The sequence below is a fragment of the Nipponia nippon genome, unplaced genomic scaffold (genome assembly GCF_047370975.1).
Source record: "Nipponia nippon isolate SJK-2023a ecotype South Korea unplaced genomic scaffold, ASM4737097v1 scaffold_5, whole genome shotgun sequence".
Taxonomy (NCBI): domain Eukaryota; kingdom Metazoa; phylum Chordata; class Aves; order Pelecaniformes; family Threskiornithidae; genus Nipponia; species Nipponia nippon.
The window spans coordinates 84,312,474-84,331,263 of NW_028262369.1; the positions used below are offsets into that span (position 1 = coordinate 84,312,474).

The following is an 18,790-nucleotide window of genomic DNA, read 5'->3' on the forward strand; positions in this document are numbered from 1 at the left end:
AAATGCCAAATCAGTGTCTGCCCTGTGCTAGCAGGAGGGTAGGACTGTAGTAAGACTCTGTGCGAGAGCACCAAGGGTCATTTAATGTTTAGACACCTCAAAGAACTGTATTGGTGGATTCTCCTTTGACCTATCATAACAGAGGCATGTCTGGAGTACTTAGGGGTTGTAAGAAATCTTCCCAGCGCAGCCGTAAATAGCAGCTCCAAGTCACAGACACACAGACCATATTTGTAGAGTTAAATGTATTTCCTATTTTGGTATGGAAGCATGTCCTTCCCTACAGATCCCTGGGGCTAAAGCCAAACAGATTCACCCAATGAGTGAAATTAAATCAAAAAGTTCTCATTTGTGCGCTATGAAATAAAACCAAAGAAGAACCCAGAGCCCAGAGATATGACAGTTCTGGATAGGTACAGGTTAACAAGAGGTAAAACTGAGACCCATTTCAGACACACTTTAAAGTGGGCCTTCAAAGATAATGACTTGTAATCAATTATCAGCATATAATGACTGTGTCCATCCCACAGCACTGTTTTTAATACAAAGTCAAGCAGAAGCATGAAAGCAACACTTTTCTAAAGCCACATACATCTTTATTCCCCACCCAGGCCAGCAAGGATGGGAAAAGGGAATGCAATTAAAAATAACAATCAGCAAACACACATTATCTTTACTTAAAAAAACGTCCAGACTAGAGCAGCCAGAAACACACTCAACAATCCGAATAACTGGAATTCCCTGCAGTTTGGCAGTGGCACATAAGCAGAAATTACTTGTGAGTTTCTGAAAGCAAGGGTAGAACAAGACAAAAACTTGTGCTTTTTTCTATTACAACAAGTGATTATGATTACATATTTTGCAGCAGGCAAACCACTCCGGGGGATAACGGGCAAGAGAGAAAGCTATCCAGAGTTGTTTTGAGAAAAGTTTGAATAAAACTTTTACAAATAGCACCAGAACTAACCCCAAGCTTAAACTAGCCCCCACCAAAATCAATGGCAGAACACCCTGACTTTGGGAGGAGCAGAGGCAAGCTTGGTTAAGTGTAAAGAAGTAGAAAACACACAATGGATTGTTCCAGTATATCCCCAAAAAGGTGGCCTCCAAACCCAGAAGTATAGCTGCCATGGCAGAGGGAGGGTAATAGAACTTCTCTGCTCCTTTGTGTTTACATAGCAGTAAGAGGCACAGATTTGGTTTTGTCTCTGCTCTGGCAGACTGTTTGCAATTCTGAAGGCAAGCCTGCAGCTCAGCAGACATTTCACATGGCTGTATTCTGTAACTACCTAGTACTTATCATTCAAGCCCTCTGTAAGTGAAGGCTCTTTGTGCTACTGACCCCAGCCTTTTGTCTAGCCTTGAACAGCTGCTGTTTGGCAGCGACAGCTGAATTGGGTTTTCTCCCTCTGCAGCAATGCACACTTGCCAGCCATCCTTCCCCCAAACCCACTTGTTTGCTGCATGTTGGGGCCAAGATACACAATCCACTCCTTTCATGCCAGCAGTGTCCCTCTAGGCAAAGCGTGAGAACACTTGCCAGCGGGCCTGCCTTCCCATTAATGTTTGTTAAGCATCACTTCTTCCCACCCTCCAGCCATGTGGGAGCCTGCGATTTCCATGTGGAGGAGTATTAAGCAGAGTGGCTGTGCTGGGTTACTACAGACTGCCAGCACTGGCATGACTTTTTAGCAGGGCCTGTTGCAATAGGACAAGGGGTAATGGTTTTAAACTAAAAGAGGGTAAATTTAGACTAGATATAAGGAAGAAATTTTTTACAATGAGGGTGGTGAAACACTGGAACAGGTTGCCCAGAGAGGTGGTAGATGCTCCATCCCTGGGAATATTCAAGGTCAGGTTGGACAGGGCTCTGAGCAACCTGATCTAGTTGAAGATGTCCCTGTCATTGCAGGGGGGTTGGACTAGATGACTTTTAAAGGTCCTTTCCAACCCAAACTATTCTATGATTCTATGATTCTATGACTTATCCTCAGCTTCTCTATTAATTCAGAGGCATATCAAGCTCCCTGATCGAAACAGACCTGTGAAAGGCATTTCACTGCTTGAACCAGTCCCAGGCATATGTCAGCCTCTTTGAACCCCACTGAATTACCTGCCATTGCCTCACAGGTTGGGGTCTATTTTTTTTTTTTCTGGAAGTTGGTCATTTCCTTTAAAAACTTAGCCAGTAAAAACTGAAAGCCATGCATGAGGAAGCAGCAAACACAGCCTGGCTGTACCTGTAAAGCGTGGGGCTGAGCCTGCTCTTGATATTTGGCTTGTATGCTATTGATACTGTTAATCCTCAAGCCAGCGCTAAGAGGCTGCTTTGGCTGGACCTCCCAGAAAGGGATGGACCAAGGATGCAGCAGGGACTTTACTTATTTCTCAGTGCCAGGCCAAGAGCATCGGATGGACTTGATTATACATCGGAGGTTCCCAGATGTCCTAACCAGGACAGCCAGTCAGAGTAGCCTTGACCCTATCCTTGAAATATTTCCTGTGAAATCCAGCTTCTGAATACTTCTCTTTACCATCCTAAAACTAGAGCAGCTCCCCTTCTGGTAGGGAGACTGGGGAAGTGAAACACCTATACAAACATGAGTGACTGTGCAGCCTGACTGACTGCACACTACGAATTATCTACCTACATGCATGCAAATGGTGGGCTTCTCTGAGTTGGGGCTGAGCCAGACTTCCTAGCAGCACCAGCTGAACTAGAGCACTCAGAAAATTAATCCTGTTTCAGACATGTAACTCAGTCCCCATTAGAATCCATTATACCTCTCTTCTATTTTCCTTGTGTCCTCCTTAGGCCAAAACCCCAACAGTCAATCCAGAAAAAGAACGTTTCTGCTAGTCATTTTTTTAAAGAGACAGTTAAAATTTCCCCAGCCTAATGTGGCCACCTCAGACTCGTCTGGGAGCCCACTAAGATGCCATGCAAAGTCCCAAAAGGAGGGAAACCAATTATGAAACTGAGACATGAGGGGAGTAGGATACATAATCCATTGCTCTTCCATATAATTAACCAGGAAGCGTGGGGGCATGCAGATTTCCAGAGGTGAGGCACTAATGCAGTTTGCACTGGCACTAACAGACACGGGCTCAGGGACGCCCCCATTCTGAAAGGGAAGGTCCAGCAGCTCTTCCCTAACAGCAGCTTGAAAAACAGAATGACCATTTCAGTGAGACCTCCCCATCTCAAGCACCTTCCACTCCACTTCCCTAAATACAGGTGCCACCATTGCAGTGACATGCAAACTGATCACCTTTTCCCAGAGCAGGTATTTCTTCCCTCTAATGCAACTGTTTGCACTGTACGCTACGTACAACTCCTGTAGCCCATTCCTTCCTAGCAGTGCGCCTATCGAGAGATCAAATGCAGGTGTGTCCTAAGCACCCAGCTGTGCACCTACAGTCTCCTGAAGGAGCTTGGTGACAGGCCCATCAGGTCCCTACGCACCGCATTACAGAGCAAGCCCTGCTCTTCCATCATGTGATGGGTGTGTTTCAGGTCAGCGTGGAGTTCACGTGCCTTTGTTGGAGGCTATGCTGTCCTCTCCCAGTGAAAGGCTGGGCACAACTATTGTAGTGGTCTACTTTTCAAACTCTGACAGTGTCTAAGCAGTTAGCCTACCTGGAAGGTTTGCTGCACTTGTCGGAAGGACTGGAAAAGGACCCTTTCTAGGAAAACTGCAGGAACATCACGATTTGCAATTTAGCGTTCACCTCTGAATGATTTCCTAGCTCCTGAAGGTCATCCCCCGAGTAGAGACTTCTTTTCACTGAGTCGGCAGGTCATTGTTATGTCCCATTCCCTAAAAGTAAAGTCTAACTTTACAGAAGTGGACTTTCAGCATATATCTCTGCCACCCCACAAACAGCCCAAGCCCAACAGACCTGGATTTTCTCACTTCTTCCCAGAAGTTGTAATTAGCTAAAACAGATGACAAATCCTTGGAGACCCATGCACCTCCCCACCCAGACCACGTGAAGCTAGCACACTTGCATTCTGTTACATTTAAAGAGCAGTCCCAGCCCAATATTTTATTCATTAAGTTTGTGTTTAAATATATATATATATATATATATAAAAAAAAATCAGTGTGTTATTTTCTAGGTGAAAACCACTCGGATATGACCAAAATAATCAGCCAGGACAAAGACTCAGACTGCTGAGGTCTCAACCCCCTGTGCAGAGCTCTTGCCAGAGAGACTACCTGAGATATTGTCAGAATCTAGCAGCTCGACAATGCTGTACGGAGAACAATCTTCCAAACCCAGCTTGCTGCAGAGCCAGCCACAGAAGCCCTTCTCCATATCCCTGACAGCATGCCACCAGTACCCAAAGGACCATGCTACCTGGGCCACAGCTGAGTACAGCCCTAGGGAAAAAGACACAACCATAATTATAATTGGGTAGAAGATGATCAAAAAGGGACAAAAGGTGATTTTGTGCCAGAAGGTCCTCTCTTCATTGTACACCAAGAAGATGTTGTACCATGTAATGGTTCCATAGTAGAATGAGACCACGAAGGACACTACAAAAATGATGGGGAGGCAGATGATGGTCCAGAGGACAATGTGGGGTCCTCTGTCCAGCCCAACATCACATTTCTTCTTCTTCTCAGGTATGTCCTCTTTAGGAGGTTCCTTTGACTTAGCCAGTTCCTGCAGCTCTTTGTCCGTTAGTGTGACATGGATGTCCACCATCTGACCCTTCTTCTTTCCCCTGGTGATTGTTCCAGTCAAGGTGACATATCGGCTGTCTAAAGGCATGTTCCAGACACCTACGAACACAGATAAACTCATCTACATTAGATTTATTTTCCGTACCGAGTATTTTGTGTAAATCCCCAAAGACAATTAGATAATGCATATGGAGTTATAGTTAAATTTAAAAAAGATGGAATGCAAGAAGCAATGCAGTATAAAGAAGATTATCACAGAAGAAAATGGAAGAAGAGCTAATGAGGGAGAAGACAGGAATTCCAGATGACAGAAATCACAAGGGAGAAGACTCCAGCATCTGCACTGGGGACAATATGTGACAGGAAAGTGCTGCAGGAGTATATGAGAAAGAGATGAGACGGAGTAACTGAATAAAAAATGGTATGCCTATTTTCTCTGGTACCCTCAGAGATTAATTCCTGAACAGCATGGACACTTGGGGTGAATTAGATAAATATGACTAAGACTCTTGTTCTGGAATAAGCACATCCACACATGGAGTTATACTTGAATAGCTAATATTTCACTTTACATTTGCACTGTATCTCAATGTAAATTAATTTTCAAAGTTTAGAAAATCCTTACAAACTCTCATAAAATTATATTTGCATTTTAAGGGATCAACAAAGGCACCAAACAGGAAAGTGTTGGGATGTGGTTAAAGTCACAAGCAGACTGCCTTAGCTTCCAAGTGCCATTGGTTTAGGATGGTCCCTGCAGTAGTACTGGCCATAAACTCTTCTATGGAGCTAAAATATGCTTCCTTCTGGTCTTAATTCTGACTAGCTTGGAAAGAGGTCTTCAGAGGCTCTTAGAAGGAGGCTGAGCAGTTTGAAGTGGCCCACAAAACCAGGAAGGCAGCAGATAAGCCATGAGGATAGGGGTTGGGATCATGGGGGAATCTGGTGCAGCTGATGGACCAGGAGCATGCATTTACATTGAAGCCCCTCTCAGCCTGCACTGCTGACTCACAAGGGGATTAGCCATAGGAGCTGCCTCCCGCATGTCTTCCCTGCAAGGGTATCCAGGACAGACATCAGAAGTGAAAGTGGCTCCAAGATGCCCCACGATGACCTTGCCAAATAATCACTCTTAAAGAGGAAGCTGTGCTGAGAATATGCAAACAGAAGGCAACAGCAAATCCTAGATAATGAGTAAAACTCCTTATCACAGGTAGAGCCACTAAATCAATCTGCTTCCATCCTTTCACTTAACAGGCAGTTAGTTTAGGCATGGACAGGGGCTTGATCACAGCATCATTGGCTTAAAGCATGCTCAGCATTTTTCCTGATCAACCCCAACTAGCACATACATTTAAAACTAAGAGTGCAGCAACAACCAACCTCCGCAAAGAACTGCAGGAGACACCCTAAATCAGCTTGTAATGCTTTTTATTTCAGGGCACTTTCATGCATGAACTCAAGCTCTCCTTGCCTGCAGTCTTGGAGAGGGTTGGTACCACAGTCACTTGCATTTGACCTCAGTGCATGCTGGCATCAAAAAAAGTTTACGGTAAGTGGGTGTTCCCAGGAATACATACCATCTGCCATGGACTGACCCAGGAACTTGGAGCCTTCCTCAGAGCTCCTCTCCCCTCCTTCTTCATCCGCCTGTTCTTCTTCCACCTTATTCTCATTCTCCGACCGATACACTATTATTGACTCGGGACGGGACTCTTTCTTCTTCTTTTTCCTCCTGTCCATAGTGGCTTCCCCATCAAAGGTGACAGTGGTTGCCACAGCCCTTCTCACGGAGCCACGGTGAGGGCTCTGACTTCCAGACTTACTTTCTTTCTGCATGGTCTCCTCCATCCCACTGCTGCTCTCAAGCACCTCACTTGGCATCTTGTAGCACTTCTTTCCAATCTAACAGCTTCTGCACTTAGAAGTCACTGATTAGACAACAGTCCCATGGATGCTTTGTTTTGGTAGGGTGTCTCACTGCTGACATCCAAACTATGCACTCCATTCCCAGCCTAAAATGAGAGAGAAGGCTGAAAAAGTGTCTTATTCTTACCAAGCACAAAAAATTGCCAGAATTTTCTTATAAAGGGTTACTTCCAACTGGTTTAAATGTCATCTGAAGATCCTTATTACTGTCTTGAACATCAATTTTATTGCATGGATACATGTTTTGTAATATCACCTAATCCTGATTCTCAGGTTCCAATTTTAAATATAACAAACCAAACCTATTGGAAAAGGAAAGAGTATTAACATTTATAAGAAGAGATTAAACAAGCACAGATTACTAGGCGATTTTAACATTCCTCTGCAATGCTGGAAGCAAACAGAAGACAATAGTTTTGGCCCACATGCATGAGAATGAAGAAATGAAACTATAGACGAAAAAGAAGTTGACTGATTTAAGGGACTGGCCTAGATTAGAGACAACTGCAGCACGAACACTGCGCTCGTCCTGCGTTACAACAGCTATATTGGTGCCAGCCTTTCTGATTTTGAGTGTCTTCTGATTTACTGCTCATTGCAAGGATATTACAAAACGTGATCAAATGATGTCAAAATGAATGATGTTTCAACCTTACCATTTTAGCATTATGTAGTGCTGTCAGACCTTAAAAATACAGTATACACAGTGGATTTAAAGCAAAAGTACTATTAAGATGACTTCACTGGGGAGGGAATTGGAAACCACAGCAAAGTCTTCTGATTGTGCAGAGAAAACCACCCAAATCTTCACAAATCTTTGTAACAAATATAAGGGCTCAGTTTTTTACTCCTCATTCAAGCAAAATTAACAGCAATATCAACTGACACTATTGTCTATGGGAAAGCTGCCTAAGTAAAAAACATGTAATTAAACATGCATCAAGACAGACAAATCCTGCTCCGTGAACGTGGAAGATGCAGGATTAATGGTTCTCAGATTTCATAACATTTAAGAAACTGACTGTGCCAAGTATTCATGAAGTATTTAGGTACAAATCTGACTACATTGAATAACGTTTTAACAACTCTGAAGAGCTCTGTTGAACATTTACATGAACATTTATATTTAAAAGAATACACATCATTTATATTTAAAAGAATATACATGACCAATAATTAAGCTTCTACCTAGTATCTGAGTCATCTCTTTGACAGGAAACTAAGAAACACAGTTATCATAATTTATAGCCCACACAATGCTGGGAAATGGTTTTACTTGAACAGATGCTAGAAAAAAGTTGAGCATTTTTAGATTTGGCAGTACGGTCCTGGTCTTCCCACAGATATAAGATTTTGCTGGTTTGTTTTGAAATTTGTTGCAGAACTTGAGAGCAACTATTTATGCCTCATACACTCACACCCACCCACCCCATCCCCCTTTTAATTGTATCACTGTAACACTGAAGACTGTGGCCAGTTGGTTCTATGTGGCTTTAAAGACCTCAACAATTCAGATTAATTTTTGCATTATAGAAAATAAATCTTCCCTGCTGATCAGAAGACACATAAAATGGAATTCAAAAAATCAAGATTCGGCATACCCCAGAAGTTGGACTACTTCTAAATCACTGGGCAGGGAATATTTTGGCTAGCTCTGCAGCATGGCTGGCAACAGACTGTTTAGATTGCCATCTGAGTTTACACCTGCCATGCAAAAATGTATGCTTAAATTTGCAGACATACTGGAAAACAGCTCTATAAAATACTATATTTACTGCAAATACTGTCCCCTCACTGCAGTGTCAAGTGTTGCACTTTAGAACTACCTAGAAGCAACTTGGTTTAAACATTTCACAGTTGATCACGGGAAGCAAGAACAAAGAGGGGCAATGACGATGAGTGCCCTAGTCTGGTGTACCAAATAAGCGTGGTTCAGCATGTATTGTCCGAGATTGCTGCCTGTGCATTCTCCTCCCATCCCAAAGTCCAAACCCAACAGAGAATGGAGCAAAAAGAAGAAGGTAATTTTGCCCCCTTTGGGTCTCTGGGAGAAACATCTCATCACCTCCACCCCCCCCCAAAAAAAACCATAAATGAGCTAATGAGAAGCAATTCCTCAATACGGTTCTTGTACCTTGCCTGCCTGAGGAATGTGGCCTTTACATCTGTTTGGAAGCAGCATGCAGATAGACAGTTTTCCACACACCATAATATAAAAGATGAATGGGATATGCAAGAAACTTCACAATGAAATCTAATGCTTTGCTTTCTACTTCCCCCTTCTAACTCCAAAGCAAACCATCCACTGACTTCAAAGATAGCAAGCTCTGGCTCTTAATGTGTTAACATCGTCAGGACTCCAAAATCTCTTCACATCCATTGGAATTCATGTAAGCTTTCGTTCAGTGTTTTTTAAAAATGCCTTTGTGGGGAAATGGAATAAAATTATTCTATGGAACTTACTCTTTTTAGTAAATTCATCCAGGAGGTACAATAGGCTTTAACATTTTTCCCTGAGGATCAACAATAAAACTTCATGTTCTGCCTCTATGAAATCCTAAAATCACCTGTTTGAGCTTAACGAGCCCCCGAGACAACAGTGAGATTCCCCTCCCAGAGGTGGTGAAAAGAAAACAGGCCTGGAGCCACAGAGAAGCCAAAAGCATCACTGCTGGGATGATCTACAAAAAGTCTGGAGATACGGAAGTTGATTTCGTATTAGATTACCAAAGTTCCTGGCTGTAGTTCCACACTCAGTCCTTACTGCCTTGAAAAGGGGATGACTTGCCAGTAACATCTAAAAATAACCCAAAGCTACAGGCAAAGATTTGTGGTTGGGCTTTTTTTTTTCTTAGAATTTTCTCCAGCTGTGACCTTGGTTAAACTCCCAGTAGATGGTAAGCTAATGTCAGTTCTCGGTGTGATGCCAAAGCCTAAAGGACTATGTCAGCCTTGACTATGCGAGGAGGAGCAAGGTGATGTTACTTTTGAAGCTGGCACAGATAGGATTGCTACTGGAAACCTGTGTCCAGTTCTTGTGCTCACCGGGCAGGCAGGATGCTGATTAAAGACCAGAAGATGCCTATGATACCTGAATTATTTTGCTATGTCTGACGTTCCCACCCCCACTATAGCAGCTGTTGCCACTGTGAGTTACCACCAGGACTAGAAAGAAACACCTCAACAACAGGGTTATCAAGTGGTGGCAGCTCAGTTTCTTCTCTTGCTCCTGCACTGAGAAGAAGGGAGGGAATTGGCAACAGGGGACAAGCCCCTCAGAAGCACCGTTGCTGTGGCTGGGTCAGAGCCCTTGGGGTAAGGAAGTGAAGGAGCCCAGATTATTCTGTTTAAGGCGCAAGGAGGTAGAATCTAATGTCAGTCTGTCTACATCGGAAACAAAATCATGGTGAAGAAGATCCCTCTGATCCAGCAGAGGAGGATGCAGTAAGGTAAAAAGCTGAAAGATAGAAATACAGGGCAGACATTAGGTAGGTGTTTCAACAGAGTGGGTAGGTGTCACTTGATACATCATGGAGGGCTGTGGAGAGTTGTCCCATCACTGGAAACTTCCACATCTGGACTGGGTATCTTGGCAGCAGTTTGGTCACCAGTACTTGACCAGAACAGGTGTTAACGTGGGCTTGTATTAGGGAGCAGTCAGATTGAAAGATCACAAAGATCCCTCCTGATCTTAAGCCTGTTTTCACAGTAGCTGTTTATTCTTTTCTCACCTGTTTCTGCCAGTGGAGCAGCTGGGATATCCTCTGCCACCTGGTCCAGACCTTATGAACAGGGCACTTTGAAACACCACCATCAGCCCCACATCCCGCAAGGATGCTGGTGAATCGAACATATTCATGCCCCAGTCCCATTTTTCCTAGGAATATTTTCTCCGTAGTTGCGAACAAAAAATGGGCTCTTGCAGAAATCACGGTAGTATACACAAAGCTTATTTTTTCTCTCTTCCTTTTCTTTAATCCTGTAAGAACAAGGTCAGCCCTCAGCACTACACAGCTGTCCACAGCACCAACTCTTTCAGCCATACACTGAGATCTTCACCCCTTGAAAGCCTTGCTGTGGAGCCAAAGCATGACAATTGCTGTGCATCTAATATTAGTGATGTCTCCCACGTGGGAGCACAGGGGCAGAGAGGAATCTAATAACTGTCCATGGGAGGGAAGGAAAAGAAATGATCAAATTTCAGAGATAGCAGGGAGCAGTTTATTAGCCAAACAATTTGTTATTAATCTCCATGTGAAAACAGATGGAGAACCCTGGGGAGGCAGCTCTGCAAAAACACTCTGTAGAGGAATTTTTGGAAGCACAGTCTTCTGTTACTATGCAGGAAAGCTACTGCTGCTTACGATTCCCATGACAGTATTAGTCTTTGACACACAAAACAGCAGCCTAAAAGCTTGGCCTTGCACCATTTAGGTCAAAGGAAGTTTTTTCCATTGGTTTTCAGGGCTTGATCCTGCTGCTAACAGAAGAGAAATCATCTGGTTTGAATGCAGACAGGAAGGAAGAGCCTTCCCGCAAGCTCATAAAATCCTTGATCTTAAATCCCTGCTACAGCACAAGTAGGCTTTTTATGACTGCTCAGAGCAGACATGAGAGGAAAAAATGTAGACGGTAAGCAGTGAGGAACATCAATTTTTATTTTTATAGTCACATAAAATGTACAACACATAAGAAGAACTGGCACTGTGTCTTCACTCACATCATGCAGGGGTTATCTGCAGAAACAAAAACCAACCTGTTCTTTAGAAGCACTGTGAGTTACCCAGGATGGGGAAAAGATAAGGGGAAATTTACCCCAGAGACACACCTTGAGAGACAGCTCCCCAGCCACGGATCCCCCTTTGCCTGCTCCTTTTACTCCACAGCCTTCCCATCCCCAATCCCTTCTCCACCCAACTCTGCCTCTGATTTTGTGCATGTGCATGTGTGTGTTTCTGGCATGCATGTTACCCAAAGGATTATTTCCAATCCCTAGTATTTTTATAGAGGTTATCTGCTGGCAGATTGTACACATGAAAAATAGATGGTATCAGATGTATCCAGCTGTTCAGGACAGATCTGTCACCAGTCAATCATGTTATGACAAAATGCACTGATCTAATGCAGGACATGCAGACCCAGACCCTACAAAAACACGTGGCAAGACCTATGTAAGAAAGCACATTTAATTCAGACCTTATGCTCCCTCAACAGCTTTGGATCTGTTTTAAATACTTAAATGACTCCACATAATCTTTCACATATGCATCCTCACCATGCCCTGCTGAAACAGAGGACGTCTGTCTCCATTTCACGGTGAAATAGCTCAAACTAGATTACTCAGTTGCTTGAATCTAGCAAATACTCAAGGCTGTGATGAATGACATGTTAGAAGGCGAGGCAAGAACAGCCCCTCCCTATCAGTCCTAGCATCTGTGCAGCTTGCAGTGAGCTTGACAGGGGGATTTATCTCACTGAAAATAACCCTTTTGCATTTTAAAAGAAAATAAAATGTTATTTTCAGCCAGATGGATTTCCTCATCAGGTTCACCATGCAGCTACCCCTAGAGGAAAGAATGTCTAAGGAAGGGGAGAAAAACTACCCCTCCCGGCAGTGGCCCATTGTGAGGCTGCATTAAGTGCCTGTATAACAATAGCGAGAGGCACAAAGAGAAACACCTGCCTATGCCATCCCACCAAGGCAGGAGAAAGCAAACAGCAAAGCTCATAGATCACACCCGTCTTTCCCTCCCTGCCACAAGCTTCAAAACACTTCCATTTCTTGAAGAGAGAGACAAGAAAAATGACCATGCTCTGGGAGTGCATCTGAGCAGGAGCAGACCGCAAGCTGGACTGCCGAAAGCAAAGGATGGCACTGACCACCAGAGCAGAGGGGATAACACAGTAAGATGACTCATGCCACCAAAAACTTTATGGGTGTTTGCTAATGGAGTCCGCCTGCCCCATGCTTTCCCCTCAGGAGCAGAGGGTGCTGAAAGCTCAAGCTAAAAGCAAAGGGAGGAGTGGGCAAGTGACACAATCTCTGCAGGCAAGTGCTGACAGACCCAAGTTTGCCCAGTCCTTCTGATTTATCACTGGCACATGGCTCCTGCTTGTCGGAAGGTGGCATGAGTGCCAGTGCTGCCCCACACTAACACTGCTGAGCAGCTTCTGGACCAATCCTGCTGGCACTATAAGCCAGACCTGCATCAGCCAGCACGGGTTGACCACCACTGAAGCTGAAGCTGCAGCAAGGCTAGACTTGCTTGGGTGTGGATTAAGGGCTCGCTGGCTCCTGCTGCCATGCTGGGCAGCTCAGGCCCCTTGCTCTCCCTCCATCCTTCTGTGAAACACTCAACTGCTTGCTGACAGTATTCTACGGATACAGCCAAAACAACAAAAAAAGTAGTGAAGAGAGGCATTCCAAAGTATTACTAAATTGTTTCTGGATGACATTTTCAAAGGATTTTTTTAAAAGTCAAGGTCATTTTACAGAGTATCTGTTTTACGAATCAGTTATTTTTATTTTCCTCTGCTGTTCCATAACTTTTCCAAATGTCACAGAATAATAACGGCTGTGTAGATCAGTATTACTAAAGGCTGGAAAACAGCATACAAGAATAGCTGCGCATTTATATTTTATATTAAATGAAATGCCTAATCGATTTTCTTGCATACCAACTTTTTCAAAATCCCCAAACTGTACTGTTCTACCTTTTTTTAGAGCAAAAGCCTGAAGTGCCGTCTCTCCGTTGTGTCCCCACTTCTTTGTCCAGTCTGCTAGAAGAAAGAAAAATTGAGACAAAGGACTCAAAGCTTCCCACTGCCTCCACAGGGATGAGATCTGTTTCTCTATGTTTATTATACTATGCTAAAAATGTCAATGAATGGCACATGCATATTAGCCTTTAAAGAGAACCAAGGCTTTAAAAGAAGAATGACTTGGAAATGGAGTTTGGTTTGAAATTCTCAAAGCAATCCAAGTGGTTTAGATAAGAATCTTAAATAAATTTAACAGATGTCCCTAAATCTTGTAGGAAAAAAAATCTCAACGATGAAGTGGAGACATGCTCTCTCTTTACCCCTGCTCTACCTCTCCCTTCTGCATTTGCCAAAGCAAGCCATCCTGCACCTTGAAACAGCAGGTGCCCGTTGTAGTTCCTACCCCATCCGCCAGATCACTGCTGGATTACAAGGTACCATAAGAACAGCTGAACCAAGTGGGTCCCACCAACTCGAGCCCAGCATCCTGCTTCCACAGCAGTGCCCTTAGGCTGGAATCAGGTGCAGCATCTGTTTTTATTGGTATAATACCTGATCCATCCCCAGTTTGAAGCCTTTATATTAAACGGATTGGAAGATGCACTAGGAGCTTGCTCCACACATCAAACTGGTGTTGTGCTTCCTCTAAGCATCCAAACAGATGCCTATAAAAAAGTAACAATGGAGCAAGCATGTAGTACGTGAAAACAGAGTTTTGAGCCCCTCACCTCCCCTTCCAGAGCGCAGAAAAAACACCTTCTACACAGTGTATACCCACACACATATGCAAGTAAGAAACACTGGGAGTTGCTATGCCTGAAGACCGCAGAGCCACGAAGCACTAGTGGTGGGTATGAAGCACTCGTGCTAACGCAAGACAGCACAGTCCTAGCCAGCTAGAGACCTGGCTGGCAGGGGTTGTTTCAGTGAGGGACTGCAAGAACTCAGCTTCCTTTCCTTAGGAAATCATGCAGTGCTCTTTGCCAGGATGTTTTAAGGCATGCTGGACTCTTGCCTGACCTTTACAATAACTAAAAACTAGAACCTGTGTTAGCACCTCAGGCTTTTTTTCCTTCCCTTCCTACTCAGAAGATCCCTGACCATCTCGGTCTCCTTTCCTTTCCTGTCCGGCTCTGTGTTGGCAAGATCAAGCACCCAAGTGCTTTACTCAGAGAAAATGAGGAGAGACCACACAGAAATACCTGCAATTAGAGAGCAAGAAGTTGCAACCATGCAGCCCAATGGAAAACACAGTCAATTGTAAATCCAGTCTGGAAAGGATTATCTGAAAAATACCGACACCAAATTACATCCTGCGGTTTTTATTTGGGCAAGATATTTGGGGGCTTCAGATCAGAGCTTTCTCCGAGTTACACCCAGCTACGGCGCAGGAGTTGTTGTGGCACATACAGAGAACTGGAAGATTCTCCTGGGACTGATTCAGGATTGCTTAATGCATTGCACAGTAAATATAATCTAAGATATTTAGACAGTATCTCTAGCAGCAGGAATTAGTTGGCTCAGGGGACTCTTGATTGGATACAAGTGCAGATACAGATCCATGATGCCAGCGTATTAAAAATGCAGCACTTTCAATTGCAGACAAGTGAATGCTTCAGCATGATTAGTATGGTGTTAGCAGGGTGTGTGATTATTTAGAAAATCTGGCTGTGTACCAGTTTCAAACTGTTTGATGCTAATATTCTACATCTTGTGCCACTACGAACTCTGCTTTGAGTGGGGTGTCTGTCTTCAGTATCTCCTATATTTTTTTTCATCACTGGAATGAAATTCCTAGGAATAATGATGAAAGGTTGTAAAATCCTGATTATCTCCTAATTAGACTGAAATCCCCCGGGATACCACTGAGAATAAAGTACTTTTCCAGAGAGGAAGTCCCTAAAGAGATGAATTGGCCAGAGAGCCCAACCATCAGCTGGGGCTGAGCAGGAGGCGTTCTGACATGGAAACCAGAAGCCATGAAACAGAAAGGCTCTCACTTGCTGGTGAGAGATGATGAAAGGAAAAACAGCCACAGGAGAGCACACACAAGCAGGAGGTGAAAGTAGCAGGGATTTCCAAACAGGCCTTTTGTGTAATCCCACAGAAATGTCCAGAGAGGTAAGGAAACAGAAACTCACACTGGTTTTCATTTGGTTTTGGCTCAATCCAGGCATTTTTTGTAATAGGTATGGAGAGGAAGAAATTATTGTTGTTACACTTCATGCAATTTGGTATCCCAAGAGAAGAAATATATGAACCTGGAGCATTCACAAGAGTGAGGTTCTGGGAAAGCAGAGGCTGCTGGAATAGAAGCCTGATTTTTTCTGAAGGCTAACTAGCAGAAACCCTCTGTCAGAAATTGTCTTTGACCTTAAAAGTTTTATTTCTGGCACCAAGATGCTTTTCATTACATCTCCTCTGCTCTCACCTCTTTGCGAGACTGCTGGTCCCAGGGATACCTCTGCCAGGGTTTGGATCCTGCGGAGGTTTCTCTCCTGTTTGGAGCCATCTGTTTTCTCACATCAGGTTGGTATTTAGCAACTCAGAGACCTTCCCCCTTGCCAACATGGATTACGAGCTACGGGAGGGCACAGACCCCTTGAAGGACAGCAGGCTATAAGGAATTATTAAGGCAATACATACCACTGCCAGGATTTTTCAAGCATGGCAACGTACTGGACTGCCAGATGTCATCAGCTGAATAGGCCATAGACTGGCAAAGCACAAAATCAGCTTTTGACAAAAGTAGCCTTTTCTGAAAATGCAGAGTTTCCTATTCATTTCAACAAATTGAACGAGTTCATTCAAAGCCAAGACACAATCTGGGAGCTGTAAAAACAGGAAATCTACTTTTTTTCCTCTTCAGTCTATAAATAAAAAAGTAGATGTTGAAGAATGACATGTGCTAGTCCCACAACTCTGAAGGAGCTGACAACTGGAAAAAAAACTACAGATGAATTCTTTTTCCTAAATATGTCATTTTGATTTTTGAATGGTTAATGTTTTAAGTGATAGATATACCAAAGAAAAAACATTCAGCTGGTTTATAACTTCAAAAAAACGAAAATGAAGACTCCGAGGTTTTAAATGCAGATTTATTTTCTTCCAAATGCAAGGTGACACATACTGAAAAAAAAATAAATAAAAAATCAGCTGTCTAATCAGACACTATTTCCTAACACATAAAAATTAAGAATCTGAACATTAAGTTTATGGAATAACATAAATATGTAAGAAGAGCCTTCTGCTTACTGAATTTACCACTATGGCTGCCTGTAGTGACAGACCAACATGTTTTAATGCTACCAATAAAAGAAAATTAACATTCCTTTGTGAATAAGAAAGTACAAGTGTAGAAGAAGATTAAAATGGATTTCAGTTAATAAGATTTTCTTCTTTTCAGCTTACATAATTTTGAATTTCAACCACTGGAGTAAAATCGATTCACACAAAGGTACACTTTGAATCCTTAGTTCAAAGGCAACCCACACAACAGTGAATAGAAGCCATTGCCTTGCTGAAAATATCTGTGAGCATTGGTGATCTCAGCTCTGTTCTTTGTGGATAGATTTTGTACCAGAAGGGGCTACCCTCCATTGAATGCCAAGGAATGGATGTCTCCTTTTCTCGCCTCCTTGCTCTCCAGTCTTTATGCCTTTCCCCTTTCTCCTCCCACCCATCACTCATAGAACCTTAACTCGTGTTCAGCCCCTTATTTAAGGCATTTCTATGGCTATTGAGAAATTCCAAAAACCAAGCAATTTATCCTGATAGGGAAGAAAAATCATTTGATCGTGCTTTCCAGGGAGAACACTGAAATCAAGCAAGTCATATGAGCAGAGAGGCCCACTGGATAGTGCTTGGTGGCCTGAGGCTCAGTTGGGATGGCAGGCAGGTTGGAATACGAAGATCTAGTTCACTAGCACAGATGAGTGCTTCTCCCTGGGATTAATTAATGATCACTCTGATACGGCCTGCCTAAGATATGTAGGGCAGCCAGAGACAGTTAATGGGGATCTGTGGAATCTCCAGATTGTGGAAGATAATTAAAAAAAAATTGCAGTGTCCCCCACAGTGCTTCACGTTTTGCCTCTAGAAAGTAATACTGTGCTTTAAAATATTAAAAGTATTCTGCAAACATTAACCCACCCAGAAGGCAACTTTGTCTAACAGTTGCCTCACCGGCCTAAGTCACCATGCAGAAGTCCATTCCTGTCTTGTCACCCTTTGCTGAATGAGTCTGGACACACCGTTAACTTCTCCGTGCCTCCCCTTCCCAACACTTAGAAGGAGGATATACAGCTTCCTTTCAAACACACTGAACTTCAGGATAAAGATGTTATCTTACAATCATCTCTGATTTAAAGTATTAAACCTTAAAACACGTTTTGGGAAAAGTAAATAAATCTGTTTAACAAATGAGAAAACCAAAATAGATTCGATGATTCTCCCACTTTACTTATATGTGTCTATTTTAAAATTTTTTTCTCACTCTCTTCTCACATTAGCCATCTCCCCTAAGGCAAAAATAACAGGACAACATTGAGATATACTTTCAAACATCTCTTCTATTGAAAAGGACAGAGGAGATGCCTGGAAAGATACCGAACATGCACACACACGTTCCTGGGCACATCAGCGCTGGTTAAAATCACCTGCAATGGACAAAGATGCTCTGTCACTTCGCTGTGGGATAGAAAGGAAAATAACGTCGGCTGTCTTCTGTGTTAACCGGATAATTAATACTGAGCTTATTGAGGGTGATTTTAAGTGGAAAAAAATACCACCATAAAGGCATTTTAGCACAAAACGGCTATGTTAGGGACACGGTACATGGTATCGTCTCAGCCTTCACGGCCTCTTCCCGACAAAGTCCGCGCCTGGAGAGAGGGTTCTCCGTCCGCGGGTCCCCGGCAGAACACCCGCAGCGTTCTCCGCTGTCTGTGCCACCTTTGGAGCATTACCCGGACTTCTCCTGGCCCGGGCTCCGCTCCCCATCCCCTGAGGGTGCCTTCCCGCGTCGCTGTGGAAGGTGACCCGAAATGGTAGAGAAAAACACGAAAAAAACCTCCCTTTTTAAAGCATCTGAGATCACGGGCGGGGGCTAGGTGGGCTTGCTGCGAGGCTCCAGCAGGCAGAGGCGACCCCGAGGCGCCAGGACGCTACCCGAGGAACCGATCCCTCCCCGGCGCTGAAGTGCGGCCAACGGCCCCTCCACAGCGGGGACAGACCCGGGCGTTACCGACCCGTGGATAACCGCCCCCCCCTTACCTGTCACCCGCCGGCTCCGCCCGCGGGGCTCCGCTGCCGCGTTGTGCCGTGCCGCAGGACGCGGGAGCGACCCGGCTCGCCGGGGCCCCGCGCACCGCCGCCGCCCGCCACCGCCGCCGCCTGCTCGCCGT

At 44.0% G+C, this 18,790-nt stretch overlaps 1 protein-coding gene across 2 annotated transcripts; it reads right to left on the minus strand.

Moving 5' to 3' along the window:
• Positions 1 to 556: 556 nt before the first annotated feature.
• On the minus strand, positions 557 to 18,788 carry TMEM169 (transmembrane protein 169). 2 transcript variants are annotated; one of them, XM_087734285.1, is made up of 4 exons: positions 18,660 to 18,788; positions 6,275 to 6,709; positions 4,224 to 4,793; positions 557 to 3,821 (listed from the first exon to the last, which is right to left on the minus strand). In XM_087734285.1, exons 2-4 carry the CDS (start codon positions 6,576 to 6,578, stop codon positions 3,808 to 3,810), a joined length of 888 nt encoding a protein of 295 aa, XP_087590411.1. In that variant the 5' UTR covers positions 6,579 to 6,709; positions 18,660 to 18,788; the 3' UTR covers positions 557 to 3,807. The 2 variants fall into 2 exon arrangements, with proteins under 2 accessions (XP_087590411.1, XP_087590410.1); XM_087734284.1 differs by having other exon boundaries at positions 557 to 4,793.
• Positions 18,789 to 18,790: the final 2 nt, after the last annotated feature.